Source organism: Salvelinus namaycush, chromosome 26 (assembly GCF_016432855.1).
Source record: "Salvelinus namaycush isolate Seneca chromosome 26, SaNama_1.0, whole genome shotgun sequence".
In the NCBI taxonomy this organism is placed as follows: domain Eukaryota; kingdom Metazoa; phylum Chordata; class Actinopteri; order Salmoniformes; family Salmonidae; genus Salvelinus; species Salvelinus namaycush.
In genome coordinates, this window is record NC_052332.1 from 27,426,708 (window position 1) to 27,452,427 (window position 25,720).

Here is a 25,720-nt window from a genome sequence, read left to right on the forward strand (position 1 = left end):
GAGTGGGCAGATGCACCATGATGGGTTGGCATTCCCCTGCCTGCCTTCTAACCACAAAGAATGATGGCTTGATTCTCCTCATTGATTTTCCTCTACAAAGCACTGATGCGTAGGGAATAAATGGGAAATGTTCTCTAGGGTCTTTCAGCAGGCACCTCTCAACTAGATACTGTGCAGTGAAACAGACTAGTTTGGGGCTGTCTCCGCAGGACAAGCTGTATTTGTAATGCTCTCTTACTTTTGGCTTTCGGTTGTTTGGGAGTCTTTTGAAAATGAGAGAGAAGATGGTCTCTTGTTGTGTTGTTACGATACCAACATTTTAACAAACGATACGACACCAGGCCAAGTATCATGATATCAAGTAGTATCGCGATACCACAGTGGGAAGAAATCTGTGACCTGGCATCCGTTTTCAAAACATTCTCCAAAAACCTGTCACTGAAATTCACACTTCTACTCAATACAACACATTTAATTTAACTTCACACTGTTAAGTGTATAATATAATACTACATATTATGTCTGATTTGCTCATATTTGCAAAGGCCTACCTGGGATATGGCTGGAGGAATATACATGCATAATGATCTGCTTGTTATTGTGTCAGTAAGGGGAAAACACTGCATAATGATCTGCATGTTATTGTGTCAGTAAGGGGAAAACACTGCATAATGATCTGCTTGTCATTGTGTCAGTAAGGGGAAAACACTGCATAATGATCTGCTTGTTATTGTGTCAGTAAGGGGAAAACACTGCATAATGATCTGCTTGTTATTATGTCAGTAAGGGGAAAACACTGCATAATGATCTGCATGTCATTGTGTCAGTAAGGGGAAAACACTGCATAATGATCTGCTTGTCATTGTGTCAGTAAGGGGAAAACACTGCATAATGATCTGCATGTTATTGTGTCAGTAAGGGGAAAACACTGCATAATGATCTGCATGGCATTGTGTCAGTAAGGGGAAAACACTGCATAATGATCTGCTTGTTATTGTGTCAGTAAAAGGAAAACACTGCATAATGATCTGCTTGTCATTGTGTCAGTAAGGGGAAAACACTGCATAATGATCTGCATGTTATTGTGTCAGTAAGGGGAAAACACTGCATAACGATCTGCTTGTCATTGTGTCAGTAAGGGGAAAACACTGCATAATGATCTGCATGTTATTGTGTCAGTAAGGGGAAAACACTGCATAACGATCTGCTTGTCATTGTGTCAGTAAGGGGAAAACACTGCATAATGATCTGCTTGTTATTGTGTCAGTAAGGGGAAAACACTGCATAATGATCTGCTTGTCATTGTGTCAGTAAGGGGAAAACACTGCATAATGATCTGCTTGTCATTGTGTCAGTAAGGGGAAAACACTGCATAACGATCTGCTTGTCATTGTGTCAGTAAGGGGAAAACACTGCATAATGATCTGCTTGTTACTGTGTCAGTAAGGGGAAAACACTGCATAATGATCTGCTTGTCATTGTGTCAGTAAGGGGAAAACACTGCATAATGATCTGCTTGTTATTGTGTCAGTAAGGGGAAAACACTGCATAATGATCTGCTTGTCATTGTGTCAGTAAGGGGAAAACACTGCATAATGATCTGCTTGTCATTGTGTCAGTAAGGGGAAAACACTGCATAATGATCTGCTTGTCATTGTGTCAGTAAGGGGAAAACACTGCATAATGATCTGCATGTTATTGTGTCAGTAAGGGGAAAACACTGCATAATGATCTGCTTGTTATTGTGTCAGTAAGGGGAAAACACTGCATAATGATCTGCTTGTCATTGTGTCAGTAAGGGGAAAACACTGCATAATGATCTGCTTGTTATTATGTCAGTAAGGGGAAAACACTGCATAATGATCTGCTTGTTATTATGTCAGTAAGGGGAAAACACTGCATAATGATCTGCTTGTCATTGTGTCAGTAAGGGGAAAACACTGCATAATGATCTGCTTGTCATTGTGTCAGTAAGGGGAAAACACTGCATAATGATCTGCATGGCATTGTGTCAGTAAGGGGAAAACACTGCATAATGATCTGCATGTCATTGTGTCAGTAAGGGGAAAACACTGCCCAATGATCTGCATGTTATTATGTCAATAAGGGGAAACACTGCCCAATGATCTGCATGTTATTATGTCAGTAAGAGGAAAACACTGCCCAATGATCTGCATGTTATTATGTCAATAAGGGGAAACACTGCCCAATGATCTGCATGTTATTATGTCAATAAGGGGAAACACTGCCCAATGATCTGCATGTCATTATGTCAATAAGGGGAAACACTGCCCAATGATCTGCATGTCATTATGTCAATAAGGGGAAACACTGCCCAATGATCTGCATGTCATTATGTCAATAAGGGGAAACACTGCCCAATGATCTGCATGTTATTATGTCAATAAGGGGAAACACTGCCTGAAACCTTCTTTACTCTTCAGTTAACAGACACACACACCACTCTCTCTCTCCTACAAACACAAAGACACACACTTTCCCAACGTTTAAAGCGTTAGGCACCAAACAGAATTTAAGTAGCACCAGAAAGAAATCAATTTTTTATATATACTGAACAAAAATATAAATGCAACACGCAACAATGTTTTATATTTTACTGAGTTACAGTTCATATAAGGAAATCCTTCAATTTAAATTAAATCATTAGGCCCCAGTCTATGAATTTCACATGACTGGGAATACAGATATGCATCTGTTGGTCACAGATACCTTAAAAGTTACGGGCGTGGATCAGAAAACCAGTCAGTTTCTGGTGTGACCACCATTTACCTCATACAGCGCGACACATCTCCTTCACATAGAGTTGATCAGGCTGTTGATTGTGACCTGTGGAATGTTGTTCCACTCCTCTTCAACGGCTGTGCAAAGTTGCTGGATATTGGCGGGAACTGGAACACGCTGTTGTACACGTCAATCCAGAGCATCCCAAACATGTTCAATGGGTGACATGTCTGGTGAGTATGTAGGCCATGGAAGAACTGGGACATTTTCAGCTTCTAGGAATTGTGCAAAAATGTGTGAATAAAATTTCAGCTAAATAAGATTTTTGTGCTTATGGAACATTTCTGGGATCTTTTATTTCAGCTCATGAAACATTGGACCAACACTTTACATGTTGCATTTATATTTTTGTTCAGTGTAGTTTAAGCTTACATTAGGCCTATATGAATCCTACCTTTTGAAGCACATCTCATGAGTAGCAAACCCTTTTCCTTTCTTCCTGTGCCAATCAAATTAGCCTTGACCTACTGTCAAGTTACCAGGTTGTTAGCTAGGTAGGTATCATGACTGAACAACATTGTTTTTTATCAAACCAATAATTAGTGATGTGGGATCAGTTTAAAATGGCCCGCGACAAGGTTTGTGAAACTATTTAAAGTGTGCACAAATCCCAATCGAAAGAAAAAAAGGTATAATATGGGTCATATTTCTTTACTGTTTAGGCTCGAGACAAGCAGTTTTCTCTGTTGTAAAAGTTGCAAGCATGCCTGTCGCCAAGCGGTGCTCCATTTTCCCTCTCTGACACTCAAAAGGCTGCTTGACAGTGAACTTCAAACTCAGACTGGTCTGTGCTCTTGATTATAACAGGTGATGTAATGATACAATGTATCATCATTGCTCGCTCTGCGTGCTGCTCCAATGTAACAAATGTACAACTCTAACAACAGAAGACTCATCAGGGTCTGCATCCCCGTCGCCATCATGGCTAAATGATATATTGTTTAACTGACTGAGGAATAGATGCTCATGAAGAGCAGAAGGAGAGAAGCAGGTGAATGAGGGCTGGTAGGGGGTTATGCTGGCTGATTACAGCTGCTACACGTGATGTGAGCATGAAAGTGAAGTGGATATGATTGGACCTGTGCATACCAGAGACTAGTGGCTGTCGCTTCAATTCAACTAAATTTAAACATTTTGTAGCAGGTTTTTTGGATCACTAGGGCTGAAAAAGTCGGTATATGAAACAGTACTACGGTATTCTAAAAAATGTATCAGAAGTATCATGATGTTTTGGTATCGCGATGTTACCGTGGTAATCGGTATACCGTGCAACGCTAGGCTGGTTTGCCATTTTTCTCCTCCCTTGGTTTCTTTTTCATTTTCAGCAAAGTGAAATCTTTTTCAATTTTCTCTTTTCTCTTTTTCCTCCCTTTTTTCTGAACCTTAGGTCCACTCACAAAAAAACACGATGAGTCTACAATGAACAAACCAAGGGATGAAGGTATTTTTGCAGCATGTTTAACCCTTTTTGTGGTATTTTTCAAACTTTTGGAGGGGATAGAATAATAAACTGACATTATGTTGGTGTCTGTAAGTGTAATCACTATTATTATTATCTCAGTAATTGTAATCGTCTCACAAAAATGTAATATGTATAATAATATACATATATATTTTGCTCTCTCTTGCTCTGTTTCTCTCTCTCTCTCTCTGTCTTTATTTGTCTTTATTTCTCTCTCTCTCTCTCTCTGTCTTTATTTCTCTCTCTCTCTCTCTGTCTTTATTTCTCTCTCTCTCTCTCTCTCTGTCTTTATTTCTCTCTCTCTCTCTCTCTCTCTCTTTCTCTCTCTCTCTGTCTTTATTTCTCTCTCTCTCTCTTTCTCTCTCTCTCTGTCTTTATTTCTCTCTCTCTCTCTTTCTCTCTCTCTCTGTCTTTATTTCTCTCTCTCTCTCCTCTCTCTCTCTCTCTCTCTCTCTCTCTCTCTCTCTCTCTTCCTCTCTCTCTCTCTCTCTCTCTCTCTCTCTCTCTCTCTCTCTCTCTCTCTCTCTCTCTCTCTCTCTCTCTCTCTCTCTCTCTCTCTCTCTCTCTCTCTCTCTCTCTCTCTCTCTCTCTCTCTCTCTCTCTCTCTCTCTCCTCTCTCTCTCTCTCTCTCTCTCTCTCTCTCTCTCTCTCTCTCTCTCTCTCTCTCTCTCTCTCTCTCTCTCTCTCTCTCTCTCTCTCTCTCTCTCTCTCTCTCTCTCTCTCTCTCTCTCTCTCTCTCTCTCTCTCTCTCTCTCTCTCTCTCTCTCTCTCTCTCTCTCTCTCTCTCTCTCACACACACACACACACACACACACACACACACACACACACACACACACACACACACACACACCTCTGCCACAGCCATTTTCTCCTGTTTTGGTATATGGTTAATCAACCAATAAACTGCATTTTATTTGCATATCAATTTTTACAAAGTCATGCTGTTTTGACTGTCCTCTGTCTTGCACCATCCAAAAGGTGAATACTTTATATTTTGTTTAAAAAGTGTTCTTTAACTGCATTGTGTAGATTGGGTCTTTTGATTGATCCACTTGACCATTTCTTTATTTGGTTCTTTGTTGGGGAATAGGTGGGTTTTTACAGTAAAGGCATTACAGTTTGGTTGTAGGGGGATGCTGGCATTTGGATACGATTCCAAGCAGTGAAGGTTGCTATCCCACAAACATTACACATGTAGGAAACCATGTAACTAGTTGTTAAAACTAGCCAGGGGAATGATGCCTTGTCTTTATATAATCAAGAGGTCTGAAAGATCAGACTTTTACGACTGTGTTTATGTGCGTGTGTGTGCATATGTTTGTGTATGCATCCACTCAGGCAGTGGATGTGTGTGTATGTGTTTGTGCTTGATTGTATGTGTTAAGGTGTGTTTGCTGTATCCGTGTTCATTTCTCCCATTCTGCCATCTCTAATTGCTATGGTTTAAAAAGAGACAGATCTAGCTAATCCAATTGTGCGGTTTCTTAACGGTGAAAAGAGAGGGAAGGATGCGTACAGGAATCTGGAGGAGAGGAGCAGAATGACAGAAGAGAGATGAAAGGGAGAGGGGAGCGCTAAGAGCACAGGGGAGGGCGAGGAGGGGGAGAAAATGGAAAAAATAGTGGTGATGAAGACAAGTGCATGATGAAATGACATTTATAGAGCTTTGAAAGTGAGAGAGAGGGAGGAAGAGAGGGTGGATGAGTGGGAGACTAGGAGGGAAAATAGTGAGAAAGAGAGAGCTACAGAAGAGAGGAAGTGAGAGAGAATGCAGTCCAATATCAAGAGACTAGTAGGGCTGAGATGAAGGGAGAGAAATGCAGCAAGGGTGGAGGGAGAGAGAGCAGCAAGGGTGGAGGGGGGAGAAAGCAGCAATGGTGGAGGTGGGAGCGCAGTAACGGTGGGGGGGAGCAGCAAGGGTGGAGGGGGGAGAGCAGCATGGGTGGAGGGGGGAGAGAGCAGCAGCAAGGGTGGAGGGGGAGAGAGAGCAGCAGCAGAAGAAAGGCAGAGAGAAGGGGAGAGGGAGAGTGGCAGGTTACGAAGAGAAGAGAGGAGAGGAAGGAAGGAAAGGAGCGAGAATAGTGTGCCAGTGTTTCAGAGCCTGTTTTGAAGCAGGCAGGACAGTGAGGGCCCTTTTGGCCCTGTAGGCCTGGGATGTAGGCTGATTTTGGCTGAGTGAGACAGTTATCTCTGCTCCCCTCCCACATGCACACATGAACTCTTATCATGCACTCTTATTATGCACTCTTATCATGCACTAACACATGCCCTCTTATCATGCACTCTTATCATGCATTAACATATGCACACTTATCATGCACTAACATATGCACTCTTATCATGTACTCTTATCATGCACTAGCATATGCACTCATCATGTACTCTTATCATGCACTAACATATGCACTCTTATCGTGTACTCATATCATGCACTAGCATATGCACTCTTATCATGCACTAACATGTGCACTCTTATCATGTACTCTTATCATGCACTAACATATGCACTCTTATCATGCACTAACATGTGCACTCTTATCATGTACTCTTATCATGCACTAACATGTGCACTCTTATCATGTACTCTTATCATGCACTAACATATGCACTCGTATCATGTACTAACACGTGTGAAGTCACACATACAGTACACAGACACTAAATCACTCTATATCACTTTCTTTCACAGACACATCCTACACCAACACACACTCCATCACATACAAACAGGGGCATCAGCACCCACACACCCACACAACACAGGGAAGGTGAAGGCATGACAAACCTAACCTAACGCACTGTAGCAGGCCTAAAATAAACGCCCCTAACTAGATCCCCTACATACTGGTCTTGACGAGAAGAAAAAAACTGTCCGGGGAGGTTCTCTTCTGCACTGTTCAACCAATCCATTAAATGTGGAGGAGGATGGACTTCTGACTGGGTCAGTCCAGACCCCTGCTACAAGGTTAGCTCTTGTGCTGATGCTTAGAAAGACCTCCATAAAGAATTAATGAGTTCCACGTACTGTACAGAGTGATGAACAGCTGCATACATAATGTCTATGATCTACAGAATATCCACACTATGTATGGTGCAGTCAACCTATCAGATGGACCCATAACACCCATATTCATATTACATACATATTACATGCATATTATATACATATTACATGCTGTCCCTGTGACTGGATATGTAAGTAACGTTGGTTAGTTAACGTTATCTAACGTAGGTTAATGACATGTTTGGATGGAGTGTTAACCTCCTGGACTTCCCAATGTGAGTCAGTCACATAGTGAAATGTCTCTCTGAGGAGAAACGTACACCTGGAGAGTCCTGCAGGTGGCTCTAACACACATCCCATCTCCCGCCTCTGTTAGTCAGCCTGAACAGGTGCACAGACACACACATACTGCAACATGTACATTATTATGTCGTCATGCTAGGCTCGTACGCTCACACACGGACACATAATAAACTCAAATCGTTACGTTCACTTAGCTCCCATTCACACAGAGGTATTTGAATGCTTTATGTGGGTGAACAGCGAGATAGATTGTCACAAAGGCCTACATCCTTTAGAGGTAACACATGCTCACAAACACACAGAGCACTCAGACGTCCACAGCAACACTCTCAGAGACAAAGTACATGGTGCTCTAGATGTCCTAGCTCTGCTGGAGAAGAGTGACACTCTCCAGTCCAGTGCTGAGCGTCCCTTTCTGTCAATGTCTCTGTCGCTGTCTGTCTCTGTGTGTGTGTTGTTTGTCATGTGCTTGTGGTGTGTGACTGCCTGGTGACAGAGAGGAGAGCTGATCCATTAGCCAGGCGTCACACCAAGGGCTCTGCTGGCCTGGTAATGCTGGGATAATTGAACTTGTTTACATCTCCTCTGGGAAATCACTAGAGACACACAATACACTGGAGAGAAAGGGAATGGAGTGCGTGTGCGTGTGCGTGTGCGTGTGCGTGTGTGTGTGTGTGTGTGTGCACTCCATTGCTGTATGATTGTGCGCATATGTGATTTTGGTTGCATAAGAGAGATGGGGAAATAATGTGTGTGTGTGTGTGTGTGTCAGGGCTTTAATGTATTTAGTCTCTCGAGTGCACTGTAATATGTTCTATGAAGGATGACTGCATGTGTGTGTATTGACGCAGTGGTGTGTGTGTGTGCACATGCAAGTGCGGGTGTGCGTGTGTGTGTGTGATGCACTCTGGTGCATGTGTAACCTGAGATTCAGGTTGTGATGCAAATACGTGAGTAGAATGTGTTACCACGGCAACAGGCTCAGAGTGAGTCAGTGCAATGGAATGTCTGGTGCGGTTCTATTAGAGAGAGAAGAGGCAGTTTCCATAGCGACTCAGCATCGGAGCTGCCTATGTGTGTTTGTGTCTGTGTGTCCGTGTGCTCACGTGTGTGAAGTTTCCTACATGCATCTCTGTGTCCGTGAAGAGACCTTGCCATGTACAACTTTGTAACGGTTTATTTGATCTCATCCTGTCCCACCATTTTCTTGTGACATTTCTCTCTCTCTCTCTCTCTCTCTCTCTCTCTCTCTCTCTCTCTCTCTCTCTCTCTCTCTCTCTCTCTCTTTCTCTTTCTCTCTCTCTCTCTCTCTCTCTCTCTCTCTCTCTCTCTCTCTCTCTCTCTCTCTCTCTCTCTCTCTCTCTCTCTCTCTTTTCCCATCGTTCTCTACATTATTTATATACTCATCTCTCTCCCTCTGTATATTTTTCCATCTCTCTCTCTATCTCCATCTCCCTGTCTCTTTTCCCATCTCCCACTCCAGAAGCTCATCAGGCTAAACAGATGCTGTGCTGTTATTTATGTTTCCTCTTGGTCTGGCTCTCATATGAATTATCCACAGGGCAGACGCTAGGCTAACTGGGCAGCACTGGCAGCTCTGCCCTACAAAGACACACAGACCATACCACAGCACAGAGAGGGGGGACCCTGTGAAACCCAGACCGTACCAGCATACTACAGAGAGGACAGTAGGAGAGACAGTGGCAGACTGTACCATAACTCGCCAGAGGGGAGAGTGAGAGTTACAGACTGTGCCATAATTCCACAGAGAGAGGGGGCCCAGGGAGACTTGTAGCACAGCACTACAAGAGGGGACAGAAACATACATAGACTGCCACAACAACACTACCACCATGTTCTAACATCTAATATGACTAACCACTGGATAGGTTCCAACACTATAGCTTTCACTTATAATGTCCTCTCAGTTCAGTATGAAGGTCAGGAATGAGGAGAAGAAGCTTACGTTTCAGACTTTGAGGATATGCACTGCATATACAAAGGTATGTGGACACCCCTTCAAATTAGTGGATTCGGCTATTTCAGCCACACCCGTTGCTGACAGGTGTATAAAATCAAGCACACAGTCATGCAATCTCGATAGACAAACCTTGGCAGTAGAATGGCCTTACTGAAGAGCACACTGACTTTCAACACGGCACCGTCATAGGATGCCACCTTTCCAACAAGTCAGTTCATTCAATTTCTGCCCTGCTAGAGGTGCCCTGGTCAACTGTAAATGCTGTTATTGTGAAGTGGAAACGTCTGTCCTCGGTTGCAACACTCAGTACCAAGTTCCAAACTGCCTCTTGAAGCAACGTCAGCACAAGAACTGTTCGTCGGGAGCTTCATGAAATGGGTTTCCATGGCCGAGCAGCCGCACACAAGCCTAAGATCACCATGCATAATGCCAAGCGTTGGCTGGAGTGGTGTAAAGCTCGCCACCATTGCACTCTGGAGCAGTGGAAACGTGTTCTCTGGAGTGATGAATCACGCATCACCATCTGGCAGTCTGACAGACTAATCTGGGTTTGGTGGATGCCAGGAGAACGCTACCTGTCCCAAGGCATAATGTAAATTTAAATGTTTGGTGGAGAAGGAATAATGTTCTGGGGCTGTTTTTCATGATTCAGGCTAGGCCCCTTAGTTCCACTGAAGTGAAATCTTAATGCTACAGAATACAATGACATCCTAGATGATTCTGTGCTTCCAACATTGTGGCAACAGTTTGGGGAAGGTCCTTTACTGTTTCAGCATTACAATGCCCCGTGCACAAAGCGAGGTCCATACAGAAATTGTTTGTCGAGATCGGTGTGGAAGAACTTGACTGGCCTGCACAGAGCCCTGACCTCAACCCCATCGAACACCTTTGAGATTAATTGGGACGTCACCTGCGTAATCGCCCAACCTCCGTGCCCGACCTCACTAATGCTTTTGTTGCTGAATGGAAGCAAGTCCCTTCAACAATGTTCCGACATCTAGTGGAAAGCTTTCCTAGAAAATTGGAGGCTGTTATAGCAGCAAAGGGGGGACCACCTCCGCTAGGGGCGGCAGGTAGCCTAGTGGTTAGAGTGTTGGACTAATAACCAAAAGGTTGCAAAATCGAATCCCCGAGCTGACAAGGTAAAAAACAGTGTTAACCCATTGAAAATAAGAATTTGTTCTTAACTGACTTGCCTAGTTAAATAAAGGTTAAAAAAAATAATGCCTGTGATTTTGGAATGAGAGGTGTCCATATACTTTTGGTCATGTAGTTTAGTTGAAGATGAGAGGCCACAGTAGAAAAGGGAGATTGAATGACACATATGCAGAGATGGATATATGATTTGAGTGAATGATGTTCTGTGGACATTTCTGTGGGTGTTTTTTTGTAAATACACAAAAAGTTGTGTCATCTGTTCCTCAGAATCTAAAGTTGTTCTACTTCTGTCTCTTTCTCTCATCCTCTCATCTTGTGTGTGTGTGTGTGTGTGTGTGTGTGTGTGTGTGTGTGTGTGTGTGTGTGTGTGTGTGTGTGTGTGTGTGTGTGTGTGTGTGTGTGTGTGTGTGTGTACCTCTCTTCGCCACAGATATCCGTGACCGTCGGAAGAAGCCGGTGATGTTGTTCATTCATGGCGGCTCCTACATGGAGGGGGCGGGAAACATGTTCGACGCCAGCGTCCTCGCAGCCTACGGCAACGTCATTGTGGTCACTATGAACTACCGTCTGGGCGTGCTTGGTGAGTATGTATGTCTGTCGGCATACTATGACATCACTTCCTGTTTGCACCGTCAGTCCTCAGAACTCTTAGTCTATGGTTTATCTCACCTGAATTAGATGCCTTGCAATTATATAGAGCAAGGAATTTTTCCTGATCATGTAAACTGACCAGGAAAAGATCTGGGTCATTCTTGTACTGATGTAGGATCTTAATTTGAGCCAGTCTCCTACAGCAGGAAAATAATCCAGCAGGGGTTGATATATTTTTTGTTAAGGCAAATCAAGTCTTACATTTTAAAATGTTAATTCCAAACTTTGGAAGGCTTTTTTAAACCTTGAAAACACTACAAGTCTGCATTTCCTGCCATGCAGGAACATTTTCAGCAACAAAAGAGTGATCCAATCCTGATCCTACATCTGTAGTCTACAGCTAGGTCCTGGACTTTGTCCTGACCACATGACCTGAACAGGAGAACCATGACCTGAGCATTGTGTGGTCTGCCCCTGTATACAGACTGAGCCAGTGGACAGGAGTTTAGTCAGCTGTTCTGAGGGGCTGACTACCTGCTTGTTTCAACAGGTGTTTGTTTGTATACAGTACACCACAGTATCCATTGTGGTTGCCAGGTTGGGTAATGGGATCTTGTTTACTGTATCAAGCCTGTCTCAACACATCAGAGTATTCTTCAAGAGAGAAATTGGAGTACTTTATGATACAGTTCAAGCTTTCCCACTAGTGTAAACCGAGTGAAATGTGACCCAGACAGTCATTGACAGACCGGGCCAGCCAGTTGAGAGGTTTGAGAGTTTAAGGTGCACCTGGCAGCAGTCCTGTCCTGACCTGCTAAATTTGGGCCTGTCTGTTTTGTGGTCATGTTTCATGTGCTATTATGCTTTTCTACATCTGTCTGACTAACTGGAAACATTATTGAGTGGAGCGTGAGAACAATCCTCTGTGTGAACTCCAGTTTTCTTAACGCACTATTTAATCCTTGACGCTGCATGCCGCTGTAATGGACTGATCCAAATGCTCCTCAATGGTGTGCGTGTTCACATCATTCTTAAGCCAAATAGTAGTCTTTTCCTGTGTGATTTACATATTTACATACATTTGTGTAGTAGTTGTGTATGTACTGCATGTGTGTGCGTCTGTATATGTATTATGTAGGTATGTGTGTAATTTACCCTTGTGTAGTGTACCACACACACACACACACACTGACACAGAGGTAAAGAGCGATCTTGCTGAGCGATGCAGAGGGATGATGCAGTGTCCTCGATTCCTCTAACATGGTTGAACATTTTGGTACGTGGGCGAGTAGACTAACCTCTCTCTCTCTCTCCCTCTGTTCTGCTTCAACTGGGTTACTCTACTGTACTGAAGGGATTGTGTGTGTGTGTGTGTGTGTGTGTGTGTGTGTGTGTGTGTGTGTGTGTGTGTGTGTGTGTGTGTGTGTGTGTGTGTGTGTGTGTGTGTGTGTGTGTGTGTGTGTGTGTGTGTGTTTGTTAGGGAGTTTGTGTGTGTGTGTGTGTGTGTGTACGTGCTTGTGTGTGTGCGTGCATTTATGCATACATGTATTAGTGTGTGTGTGCATTTTGTGTGTATGTGTACGTGTGCATATTTGAATAAGTAACAGTAGAAATTGTGCCATCCACCCTCACCACCTCTCTCATTGGACAAAACATTTTGGCCTAAAAAGAGAAAGACAACTGTTCGACATTTCAACAATATGTTTAGCACATAATCTTTAGTATCATATCATACTTATGCACATGCACACTGACATATGCCAACCTGATTTCAGCCTCTCTTTAAGAGAGAGATAGGGGGATATAGAGGGAGGGAGGGAGCGAGAGAGAAGGGGGATAGAGACAGATGAGGGAGGGAGAAACAGAGAGAGACAGCGTTAGAGAGAGAAGGAGAAACAGAGAGACAGCGTTAGAGAGAGAAGGAGAAACAGAGAGACAGCGTTAGAGAGAGAAGGAGAAACAGAGAGAGACAGCGTTAAAGAGAGAAGGAGAAACAGAGAGAGACCGCGTTAGAGAAGGAGAAACAGAGAGAGACTGCGTTAGAGAGAGAAGGAGAAACAGAGAGAGACCGCGTTAGAGAAGGAGAAACAGAGAGAGACTGCGTTAGAGAGAGAAGGAGAAACAGAGAGAGACTGCGTTAGAGAGAGAAGGAGAAACAGAGAGACCGCGTTAGAGAAGGAGAAACAGAGAGAGACAGCGTTAGAGAGAGAAGGAGAAACAGAGAGACAGCGTTAGAGAGAGAAGGAGAAACAGAGAGAGACCGCGTTAGAGAGAGAAGGAGAAACAGAGAGAGACTGCGTTAGAGAGAGAAGGAGAAACAGAGAGACCACGTTAGAGAAGGAGAAACAGAGAGAGACAGCGTTAGAGAGAGAAGGAGAAACAGAGAGAGACAGCGTTAGAGAGAGAAGGAGAAACAGAGAGAGACAGCGTTAGAGAGAGAAGGAGAAACAGAGAGAGACAGCGTTAGAGAGAGAAGGAGAAACAGAGAGAGAAGGAGAAACAGAAGGGGAGATGAGAACAGTCTAAAAATAACCCATCAGAAGTGCTTTTTAAATCTGCAGCGAAGCAAAGAATTCATTCAATCAAAATGTGTTAATGCAATATGGCCACAGCGCACACACACATACACACACACACACACACACACACACACACACACACACACACACACACACACACACACACACACACACACACACACACACACATACACACACTTACAGTATCTCTCTATACTCTCTTACAATTTCATAAGGGTTTCAAACAAATGAAATGTTTTTGTGGATGTTAGATTAATTCATGATATGTTTGTGCTTTGTGAAAGGGGAAAAGATGTCTGATGTCTGTTTGAGAAGAATCCCAAATGTCTGCCATGTGCAGTCCAGGAGTGTTTAGCATGGTGAAGATAGGAGTGTGTATACTAGTACATAGAGATCCAGCCCAATGCTGCTGCCTCCCACCTTCCCCCTACCGTCCTCCTGGCTGCTCCAGCACAATGCTGCTGCCTGCTCACCTTCCCCCTACCGTCCTCCTGGCTGCTCCAGCCCAATGCTGCTGCCTGCTTACCTTCCCCCTACCGTCCTCCTGGCTGCTCCAGCCCAATGCTGCTGCCTGCTTACCTTCCCCCTACCGTCCTCCTGGCTGCTCCAGCACAATGCTGCTGCCTGCTCACCTTCCCCCTACCGTCCTCCTGGCTGCTCCAGCCCAATGCTGCTGCCTGCTTACCTTCCCCCTACCGTCCTCCTGGCTGCTCCAGCACAATGCTGCTGCCTGCTCACCTTCCCCCTACCGTCCTCCTGGCTGCTCCAGCCCAATGCTGCTGCCTGCTTACCTTCCCCCTACCGTCCTCTTGGCTGCTCCAGCCCAATGCTGCTGCCTGCTTACCTTCCCCCTACCGTTCTCCTGGCTGCTCCAGCACAATGCTGCTGCCTGCTTCCCTTCCCCCTATCGTCCTCCTGGCTGCTCCAGCACAATGCGGCTGCCTTCTTCCCTTCCCCCTACCGTCCTCCTGGCTGCTCCAGCACAATGCTGCTGCCTTCTTCCCTTCCCCCTATCATCCTCTTGGCTGCTCCAGCACAATGCTGCTGCCTGCTTCCCTTCCCCCTACCGTCCTCCTGGCTGCTCCAGCACAATGCTGCTGCCTGCTTCCCTTCCCCCTACCGTCCTCCTGGCTGCTCCAGCACAATGCTGCTGCCTGCTTCCCTTCCCCCTATCGTCCTCCTGGCTGCTCCAGCACAATGCTGCTGCCTTCTTCCCTTCCCCCTATCATCCTCTTGGCTGCTCCAGCACAATGCTGCTGCCTGCTTCCCTTCCCCCTACCGTCCTCCTGGCTGCTCCAGCACAATGCTGCTGCCTGCTTCCCTTCCCCCTACCGTCCTCCTGGCTGCTCCAGCCCAATGCTGCTGCCTGCTTCCCTTCCCCCTACCGTCCTCTTGGCTGCTCCAGCACAATGCTGCTGCCTTCTTCCCTTCCTCCTACCGTCCTCCTGGCTGCTCCAGCACAATGCTGCTGCCTGCTTACCTTCCCCCTACCGTCCTCTTGGCTGCTCCAGCCCAATGCTGCTGCCTGCTTCCCTTCCCCCTACCATCCTCTTGGCTGCTCCAGCACAATGCTGCTGCCTTCTTCCCTTCCCCCTACCGTCCTCCTGGCTGCTCCAGCACAATGCTGCTGCCTGCTTCCCTTCCCCCTACCGTCCTCTTGGCTGCTCCAGCACAATGCTGCTGCCTTCTTCCCTTCCCCCTATCATCCTCTTGGCTGCTCCAGCACAATGCTGCTGCCTGCTTCCCTTCCCCCTACCGTCCTCCTGGCTGCTCCAGCACAATGCTGCTGCCTGCTTCCCTTCCCCCTACCGTCCTCCTGGCTGCTCCAGCACAATGCTGCTGCCTGCTTCCCTTCCCCCTATCGTCCTCCTGGCTGCTCCAGCACAATGCTGCTGCCTTCTTCCCTTCCCCCTATCATCCTCTTGGCTGCTCCAGCACAATGCTGCTGCCTGCTTCCCTTCCCCCTACCGTCCTCCTGGCTGCTCCAGCACAATGCTGCTGCCTGCTTCCCTTCCCCCTACCGTCCTCCTGGCTGCTCCAGCACAATGCTGCTGCCTGCTTCCCTTCCCCCTACCGTCCTCTTGGCTGCTCCAGCACAATGCTGCTGCCTTCTTCCCTTCCCCCTACCGTCCTCCTGGCTGCTCCAGCACAATGCTGCTGCCTTCTTCCCTTCCCCCTACCGTCCTCCTGGCTGCTCCAGCACAATGCTGCTGCCTTCTTCCCTTCCCCCTATCATCCTCTTGGCTGCTCCAGCACAATGCTGCTGCCTTCTTCCCTTCCCCCTACCGTCCTCTTGGCTGCTCCAGCACAATGCTGCTGCCTTCTTCCCTTCCCCCTATCATCCTCCTGGCTGCTCCAGCACAATGCTGCTGCCTTCTTCCCTTCCCCCTACCGTCCTCTTGGCTGCTCCATCCCAATGCTGCTGCCTGCTCACCTTCCCCCTACCGTCCTCCTGGCTGCTCCAGCCCAATGCTGCTGCCTACTCGCCTTACCCTTACCTTCCTCCTGGCTGCTCCAGGCCAATGCAGCCTTTTGATTTGTGCTGCACAGCCATCTGTTCAGACTAATTAACTAATTAACTAATTAATGAACTCTGGGGAAGGGCCAACCATCACTGGACTATGGGAGAGAGAGAGGCTTCTCACCTCAGGAAGAGAAATGTAACACTTTGCTGTCTTCATCTTCTCCTTCTTCTCCTTCTCCTTCTTCTCCTCCAACCACTCCTCTCTTCTTCTCCTCTCGATCATTTCATCCCCATTCTCTCCATCAGATCAGACCCATCTCTCTGATTGAACAGGATCGGATGACTCCTAATGAGTTCATCTCATTTGTTTGTTTCTCTCCTCTCTACCAACAAACACCAAATCCCTGAATGATCATTCCCAGCTCTCTCCTGATGCACCCAAGGACACTGCCTTTGAGTTATTAATGCTTCAGCATACAGCCTATTGGTTTCAATGTACAGTAATCTCATAATGACAAACCCCGCTCAGATTGAATAAATAGAGCCAGTGTTGGGATTTGAGTATTATGAGAAATCGCATGTTCCCTTTTATAATGAGGTGATCATTTGGTTATTGTTGCATGGGGCTGTCAGGAGAAAGTGAACTTGCCTGCACAAACGTAGCGAGTGGAGGAAGCATGAAATTAAAAGAGATGGGGTATAGTGTTACTGTATGGAATAATCATTTAGATGGTGAAACAACATAGAATAGACCACAACCCAATCCTGCATAACACAACAGGATAACACTGGAGAGTGCACAACGATTGACAATACAACAGCCCAATAATAAAATAGACGGGTTAGCTGTCAATGTAACGAAAACGAAGTGCAAGCTTCAAAGGGGCAGACTACCGTGTGTTGTTGTGATTCTGGCTGGCCAGATAGCTAACAGCAATGACAAGAAACTGCCATGTGGTGAATTGTAAGTGTCTCGTTTCAGCCCGATTGATCTTGTTCTTGAGACCATGTCTTGTTTTGAGGTGTTATGACTAATGTCACATCTATGCTAATATGGCTCAAATTTGCTAGCTAGCTAGCTAACCAACATCTGTAAGGATGTATTCTAGAGACATTTGCTCATTGTGCAACTTTATTTATGTTTTCGATAAACATTGGAGACGAAATCTAGTTTACATGTAATGAACAACCTTAACCAACGCTGTCTGTTTTGCCCCATAGTTGCGCACACTTTGGTTTTGTTGCTGAACAACCAACCCGTCTATACAGAAGGATAGGGATTTCTCTGAAACACACAGATACTGATAAAGGCCATGATGGATACGGTTGATCTCAAAGGTTACCTCACATTGCACAATGAGTAATTTCACCTATGAGTCCAATTTTACGCTGTTAGACACAGGCTCGTGTTTACAAGAAGAACAAACCGTCCATGAACGATGTAGTTTGAAAACACTGTGCTTCTCTCTCTGAGCACAGCCTCATCTGTGGAAGGCAGACATCTTACGGTAATACTCAATCTGTACTCAATCAGGTCATTTCACATGTACGTCTGTGGACCTCACTACTGGACGGATTTATACACAACCATATTTTCCCTTCTTCTCATCTGCCCCCACCTGCCGTAGCTTTGAAGGCTGTCTCTCCATTTCCCGGTGTTCTTCCCTCTGTCTCTATATCGATATGTATGTTTATGTATCTGTCCTACTCTTCTGTACACTGAGTATACCAACCATTAAGAATACCTTTCTAATATTGAGTTGCACCCCAATGTTGACTCCAGTGCTTCCCACAGTTGTGTCAAGTTGGCTGGATGTTCTTTGGGTGGTGGACCATTCTTGATACACACGGGAAACTGTGGAGCGTGAAAAACCCAGCCGCGTTGCTGTTCTTGACACAAACTGGTGACCCTGGCACCTAAATCAAATCTAATTTTATTGGTCACCTACACATGGTTAGCAGATGTTATTGTGAGTGTAGCGAAATGCTTATGCTTCTAGATCCGACAGTGCAGCAGTATCTAACAGGTAATATCTAACAAATTCCACAACATAACCTAATACACACAATCTACTAAAGGAATAAGAATATATAAATATAAAATATATGGATGAGCAGACAGAACGGCTAAGATGCAATAGATAGTATAGAATAGATAGTGTAGTATACAGTCTTTACATTTGACATAAGTAATGTGAGATATGTAAACATTCTTAAAGTGGCATTATTAAAGTGACTAATGTTCCATTTATTAAAGTGGCCAATGATATCAAGTCTGTAGGTAGGCAGCTGCCTCTCTGTGCTAGTGATGGCTGTTTAACAATCAGATGGCCTTGAGATAGAAGCTGTTTTTCAATCTCTCTGTACCAGCTTTGATGCACCTGTACTGACCTCGCCTTCTGGATGGAAGCAGGGTGAACAGGCAGTGGTGGTTATTGTCCTTGATGATCTTTTTTGCCTTCCTGTGACATCGGGTGTTGTATGTGTCCTGGAGGGCAGGTAGTTTGCCCCCGGTGATGCGTTGTGCAGACCGCACCACACTCTGGAGAGCCCTGCGGTTGTGGGCGGTGCAGTTGCCGTACCAGGCGGTGATACACCCCGACAGGATGCTCTTGATTGTGCACCTGTAAAAGTTAGTGAGGGTTTTCGGTGCCATATTTTTTCAGCCTCCTGAGGTTGAAGAGGCGCTGTTGCGCCTTCTTCACCACACTGTCTGTGTGCGTGGACCATTTCAGTTTGTCGGTGACTAGTCTCAAAGCACTTCATGATGACAGAAGTGAGTACTACGGGGCGATAGTCATTTAGTTCAATGCCCTTGGCTTTCTTGGGAACAGGAACAATGGTGGCCATCTTGAAGCATGTGGGAACAGCAGACAGGTATAGGGAATGATTGAATATGTCCGTAAACACACCAGCCAGCTGGTCTGCGCATGCTCTGAGGACGCGGCTAGGGATGCCGTCTGTATCGGCAGCCTTGCGAGGGTTAACACGTTTAAATGTTTTACTCACGTCGGCCACGGAAAAGGAGAGCCCACATTCTTTGGTAGCGGTTCGCGTCGGTGGCACTGTATTGTCCTCAAAGCGCACCAAAAAGTTTTTCATTTGTCTAGAAGCAAGACGTCAATGTCCGCGACGGGGCAAGTTTTCTTTTTGTAATCCGTGATTGTCTGTAGACCCTGAACCTGGTCAGTCTGTGTCATGGAAAGAGCGGCTGTTCTTAATGTTTGTATACTCGGTGTATATACTGTAGATATAGGATCTTAATTTGATCACCATGTTGCAGGAAATGTTAAACTTGTAGTGTATTTGAGGTTTAAAAAGGCTTCTGAAATTTGTTATTTCCACTTTGACATTTTAGACTTTACGAAAAAAAATATTTCAACCCCTACAAAAATGTCCATTAATTATAATCCACATGATAACTCACATTTCCTTTTGCTGCAGGATTATTTTCATTCTGTAGTGAACTGGCTCAAATTAAGATCCTACATCTGTATCTGTCTCTTATTGACCTTTTCTCTATAATAGATTGGTTCCCTCACACTAATGAGATGTGCATTAGGAGAACAATCTGGCCTAGATGGCCATGTACTCTTATAATCAATACCCAGCACAGCCAGAAGAGGACTGGCCTCCCCCCGGTACGCAGTGGCGGATTTAGGTATAGGCGGCATTGGCAGCCGCCCAGGGCGGCATCTTGCCGGACGCGGTACGGGTCGCCCGCACACAAGAAATCGGAATGGTGACATTTGCACGATCGGTTTTCTATCGCTCATTTGCATGTCATGTCAATGATATCATGTCACCATGTGGGACTGTGGGTCAATTAACCTTGTCAGAGTGTGCACCCTGATTCTAGTTTTGAGCTAGGCAGGGAAGGTCTCCCACTCAGAAGTACGAGATGGGGAGGGGGGCGGGGGTAGGTTGACCTCAGGTCTCCCCACTGGAAGCCCGAGGTAGGAGGAACGGGGGAATCTATTGTTGGAATCTGCTAAACTTTGAACATTGAGATATTAAATGAATGATAGGAAATGAAAGAGACTGGGTTATGTTAGAAGTTAATGGTTCTCAGAAGAAAGAAGAAGGCTTTGGAATGTGTTTGATGGAGGAGAGGAGAGCGATGTGTTGATACAGGGAAGACAGATGGACATCTGTGTATTAGATGAAAGAGGGGTTGAAGTCAGGAGGTGAGGACAGATTCTCTTAAGAGAGTAATACATGTTTGGAATCCTGTTACCCTCTTTATTAGCTTCCTCTAGAGCCATAAAATGTAAGGATTGGAGAGAAAGGGGAGTGTCTTATTAAACTCTCTAGGGTATGTGGGACGGTAGTGTCTCACCTCGTCAACAGCCAGTGAAACTGCAGGGTGCCAAATTCAAAACAACAGAAATCCCATAATTAAAATTCCTCGAACATACATGTATTTTACACCATTTTAAAGATACACTTGTTGTAAATCCAGCCACAGTGTCCGATTTCAAAAACGCTTTACGACGAAAGCAAACCAAACGATTATGTTAGGTGAGTGCCTATTCACAGAATAACACAACCATTTTTCCAGCCAAAGAGATGATTCACAAAAAGCAGAAATATAGATAAAATGAATCACTAACCTTTGATGATCTTCATCAGATGACTCTCATAGGACTTCATGTTACACAATACATGTATGTTTTGTTCTGTAAAGTTCATATTTATATCCAAAAATCTGAGTTTACATTGGCGCGTTACGTTCAGTAGTTCCAAAACATACGGTGATTTTGCAGAGAGCCACATCAATTTACAGAAATACTCATTATAAATGTTGATGAAAATACAAGTGTTATGCATGGAATTTTAGATGCACTTCTCCTTAATGCAACCGCTGTGTCAGATTTCAAAAAAGCTTTACTGAAAAAGCAAACCATGCAATAATCTGAGGTCGGCGCTCAGAGCCCAATCAAGACAAAAGTATATCCGCCATATTGTGCAGTCAACAGAAGTCAGAAATAACATTATAAACATTCACTTACCTTTGATAATCTTCATCAGAATACACTCCCAGGAATCCCAGTTCCACAATAAATGTTTGTTTTGTTCGATAATGTCCATCATTTATGTCCAAATTCCTCCTTGTTGTTTTAGTGTTCAGTACACTTTCTAAACTCACGACGCGCGAGCAAGTCCAGCGGAAAGTACGGACGAAAAGTTAAAAAAGTTGTATTACAGTCCGTAAAAACATGACAAACGAAGTATTGAATCAATCTTTAGGATGTTTTTAACATGATTCTTCAATAATGTTCCAACCGGAGAATTCCTTTGTCTTCAGAAGTGCGATGGAACAGTGCACGCTCTCATATGAACGCGCATGGTCAGCACATGTTCAGGTCATGGTAGACTTTACTCAATCCCCTCTCATTCGGCCCCACTTCACAGTAGAAGCATCAGACAATGTTCTAAAGACTGTTGACATCTAGTGGAAGCCTTAGGAAGTGCAACATTACCAATATCCCACTGTATCTTCAATAGGAGCTGAGTTGAAAATCGACCAACCTCAGATTTCCCACTTCCTGGTTGGATTTTTTCTCAGGTTTTTGCCTGCCATATGAGTTCTGTTATACTCACAGACATCATTCAAACAGTTTTAGAAACTTCAGAGTGTTTCCTATCCAAATCTACTAATAATATGCATATTCTAGCTTTTATGGCTGAGTAGCAGGCTGTTTACTCTGGGCACGCTTTTCATCCGGACGTGAAAATACTGCCCCCTACCCCAAATAAGTTAACTAGGATGCATATAAACTGTGAAGTCTGAAATCTTTAGCTGTCTGTTTTCAGCTGTACAGAACTTTTGGGATGAATAAACTTGGTTAAAGCTTCTCTAGTGTCCGTGGGTCATTTACTCTGAAAAATAAGAACCTAACACCATCAAATAGCGCACCTCTAACTTTGTACAGTACTAATGCAGTTAATAAAATCAGTCACACAACGAAATGCTACCAAGTAAACCACAATTCATTCATAGTACTGTGAATATATAGTTTCACAGACATATTGTTGCATTTTTTTCTGGTTTGTGCGAAATCATTAAGAATAATATTAAACCAGTCTGCACACCACCAAGGTGAATAGGTTTAGTCTTGACTCTTGGTTGACAGTCTTGGGTGATGGGGTAATGTATTGATGCTCGAGTGCCAAATCAACACAAATGTTTTTCTGTCTTTAAAAGTCTTATTTTTGTATATACTGTATTTTTATATTTATATAGTTTTAAATGTTATGATTATTTATTTGTGATGTTTCAAATGTCTGACAAAAAAAATTACAGTTAGTGCAGAATGGTACTTTTGGGGCGGGGGGGGGGGGGGGGGGGGGTTCGCCCAGGGAGCCATACAAGCTAGAACCGCTACTGCCCCCGAGCATGGTTCCACTCTAGGTTTCTTCCTATGTACCTGCCTTTCTAGGGAGCTTTCCCGCTGTGCTTCTACATACATGTGGGTAGACTTTGGACTTTGTGACAACTGCTGATGTAAAAATAAATGTGATTGAATTTGATTGATGTTTTTGTAGAACTGTAATATCCCTGTCTCTGTCTTCATCCCATCTGTCCATTACGCTCCATCTTGCAAGGCTCATTTGAATAATTTACTGAATCTACAGTAATGCTTTCCTTGTATCCATCGCCTTTCATGTCCCCCTTTTCTTAGCTTTTTGGCCCTCTTTCCATTCCATACCACCCTTCTTCCTCTCCTCCTCTCCTCTCTGGGTATAGCGCTCTATTCACCTATTCATGTATTCATAGATGTGTTTGTTCAGTGACTTCCTGATAATTGTCCTGTTCATGTCTGAGACACTAGGTCTGTAGGGGCCTGTTCACTCACACAGCAGGCTAGCTATCTCCTATACTATGACTCTACACACCTGAGGGTCTGGACACACACACACACACACTCACCTTGAATCAGTGAATAGAACAAGCTTTTACTGAGCCACTGTAGTGGAGAACATCACATCCCAACAATATCATTAGTCCTAATTGGCTCTCACAGCACTGACTCCACTCAGCCAACTGCTTCACCAGTCACCTGTTCAGGTAGAGAGAGAGTTAGAGAGAGAGTTAGAGAAAGATGTAGAGAGAGAGGGAGAGGTGGAGAGGGGTAGAAAGAGAGAGAGAGAACGTGTGTGTTACTCATAGCTCATAATTCATGATTAGAACACAGAATTAATCTCAAAATACAAAGGTTCAATCCCCCACATACAAGGTCTGTGTCACGTTCCTGACCTGTTTTCTGTTGTTTTGTATGTGTTAGTCGGTCAGGGCGTGAGTGTGGGTGGGCATTTCTATGTTATGTGTTTCTATGTTGGTAAATGGGTGACCTGATATGGTTCTCAATTAGAGGCAGGTGGTTTTCATCTCCTCTGATTGAGAACCATATTAAGGTAGGTGGTTTCACATTGTTTGTTTGTGGGTGATTGTCGCTGTGTCTGTGTTTATTGCACCACACGGTACTGTCTCGTCTCTTTCGTTCTTTCGTTCTTTCCTGTTCGTGCGTTCTTCATTTTATGTAGTTTGCATGTTCAGGTCAGTCTACGTTGTCTGTTTGTTATTTTGTATTTATCAAGTATAGTTCGGTTCAGTGTTCGTCTTGTCTAATAAATTCATGATGTCTACATACCTCGCTGCACATTGGTCTTCTGATCCCTCTCTCCTCTCCTCGTCTGAGGAGGAGGAATATTACGACGACTATCGTTACAGTCTGTATGATTATCAAGGTGTCCATTACAATAAACATATGCAGCGACAATGAATTAATGATGTGTTTTTTCACCGTCTCCCATGATGAAATATACTGTGTTCAATCAATCTTTCACAATATTACACTGATTACTCCCATTGTTGTAAATATTGTAAAGAACCGTCCTAAATATCGGTGAGATATTGTATTACTACGGTTCCAGAGGCAGGAGGGGGCAGTGTTTCATGAAGAGCTGTCTGGTGGATGCTTACAGAGCTCAAATAACCCTCAATCTAGTGCACTTTATCCTTCCGTTACGTCTTTCTCCAATTCATTTATTTCTCTACACCATATCGCTCCTTCTCTCTCTCTCCGAGGTTGAAGACTCTCTTCACATTTCCTTGGCCGTTACCTAAAGCGAGTGTAGAATATGCATGAGTTCGGCCTTGTAAACTGCTGCTCTCAGCGCTAAAGGAAGCAGGAGGCCCAACTCAGCAGACAGGAAAAGTATCGAAAAGAAAACTTATTGAGCGAGAGAGAGAGAGAGTGAGAGAGAGAGAGAAAGAACGAAAAATTAATAAGAATTAACCAAAAAACTGAGCAAACTAGAATGCTATTCTAGACAGAAAGACAGAGAGATTGAGAGAGAATTAAAGAGTTAACCAAAAAACTGAGCAAACTAGAAAGCTATGCTAGACAGAAAGACAGAGAGACAGAGAGATTGAGAGAGAGATTGAAAGCGAAAAAGACAGAGAGATTGAAGGAGAAAAAGACTGAGTGAGAGATTGATTTTCATATTGTAAATATCCAAAGTAAGCTTTGGCAATATTTTACATTGTTACGTCATGCCAATAAAGCAAATTGAATTGAATTGATTGAAAGAGAGATTGAAAGAGGAAAAGACTGAAAAAACCTGTCTGATTTATCTTAAATATTTCCTCTCTCCCTCCTATCAAATAGAATGGGGAAGAGGTCATGTGAGCATGCGAGTGTGTCTGACTTTAAGTCTGTGTATGTGTGTCGTGCCAGAGTGTGTCCAGATCTCTGTGACTGTAGTTCTGGCTGGTTGCCAGGCAACAGAGGCAGGCAGACAGCTCACCACAGCTGCTATGAGATAGGACACATCTTCACGCCTCTGGCTCTAGCTAGTAGTACGGGTCACAGTTCAGAGGTCGTAAGGTCACTGAGACCCTGCCCCTGACCACCATGATCCAAACCATTATCACACTGAGACACCACTCTGTCATCAATCTATCAACTGTCCAATCACCGGGCGACCATTTAGTGAGGCCAGTGGATGAGGACCGCCCAGTGAGTGAACTCACTAATCTAGATCTTTATCTTGATGTCCCTGTACATCTTGATCTGTTTAATCCCTTCTACTCACTCTCTAGCTCTCTCTCCTGACTCTGTTGCTCTCTCTCATTCTCTCTTTCTCTATCCCTCCTCTCTCTCTTGCTTTCTCACTCTCTCGCTCAAAGCTCAGGGTTTAGAGGTCAGATTGCTTTTGTATTCAGTCCTATTTTGGTCTCTTTTCTTTGACTGTGCCGCTGGGGGTAGTTAAGCAGCAGTGGATGAGTGAATGGCTGCATGGTGTATGTCTCTGTCCCTCTGTCTTTCCCCAGGCCTCTCCCCAGTCCTCTCTCTCTGCCCTTTGCTCTTTAGAAATGGGGCTACCATCTACAGAGAATACAAAA

The 25,720-nt window shown here is 44.5% G+C and overlaps 1 protein-coding gene across 2 annotated transcripts in view; it reads left to right on the forward strand.

Annotated features, from left to right (window-relative positions):
* The window catches only part of LOC120021583 (neuroligin-2-like), a 59,878-nt gene that overhangs the window by 12,194 nt on the left and 21,964 nt on the right, over positions 1 to 25,720 (forward strand). Inside the window, exons 2-3 of one of the 2 annotated variants that reach the window (XM_038965382.1) lie at positions 4,190 to 4,243; positions 11,144 to 11,293. In XM_038965382.1, the coding sequence (XP_038821310.1) occupies positions 4,190 to 4,243; positions 11,144 to 11,293 (204 nt within the window). The remainder of the gene's footprint in view (positions 1 to 4,189; positions 4,244 to 11,143; positions 11,294 to 25,720) is intronic. The other variant, XM_038965383.1, reaches the window with a different exon arrangement.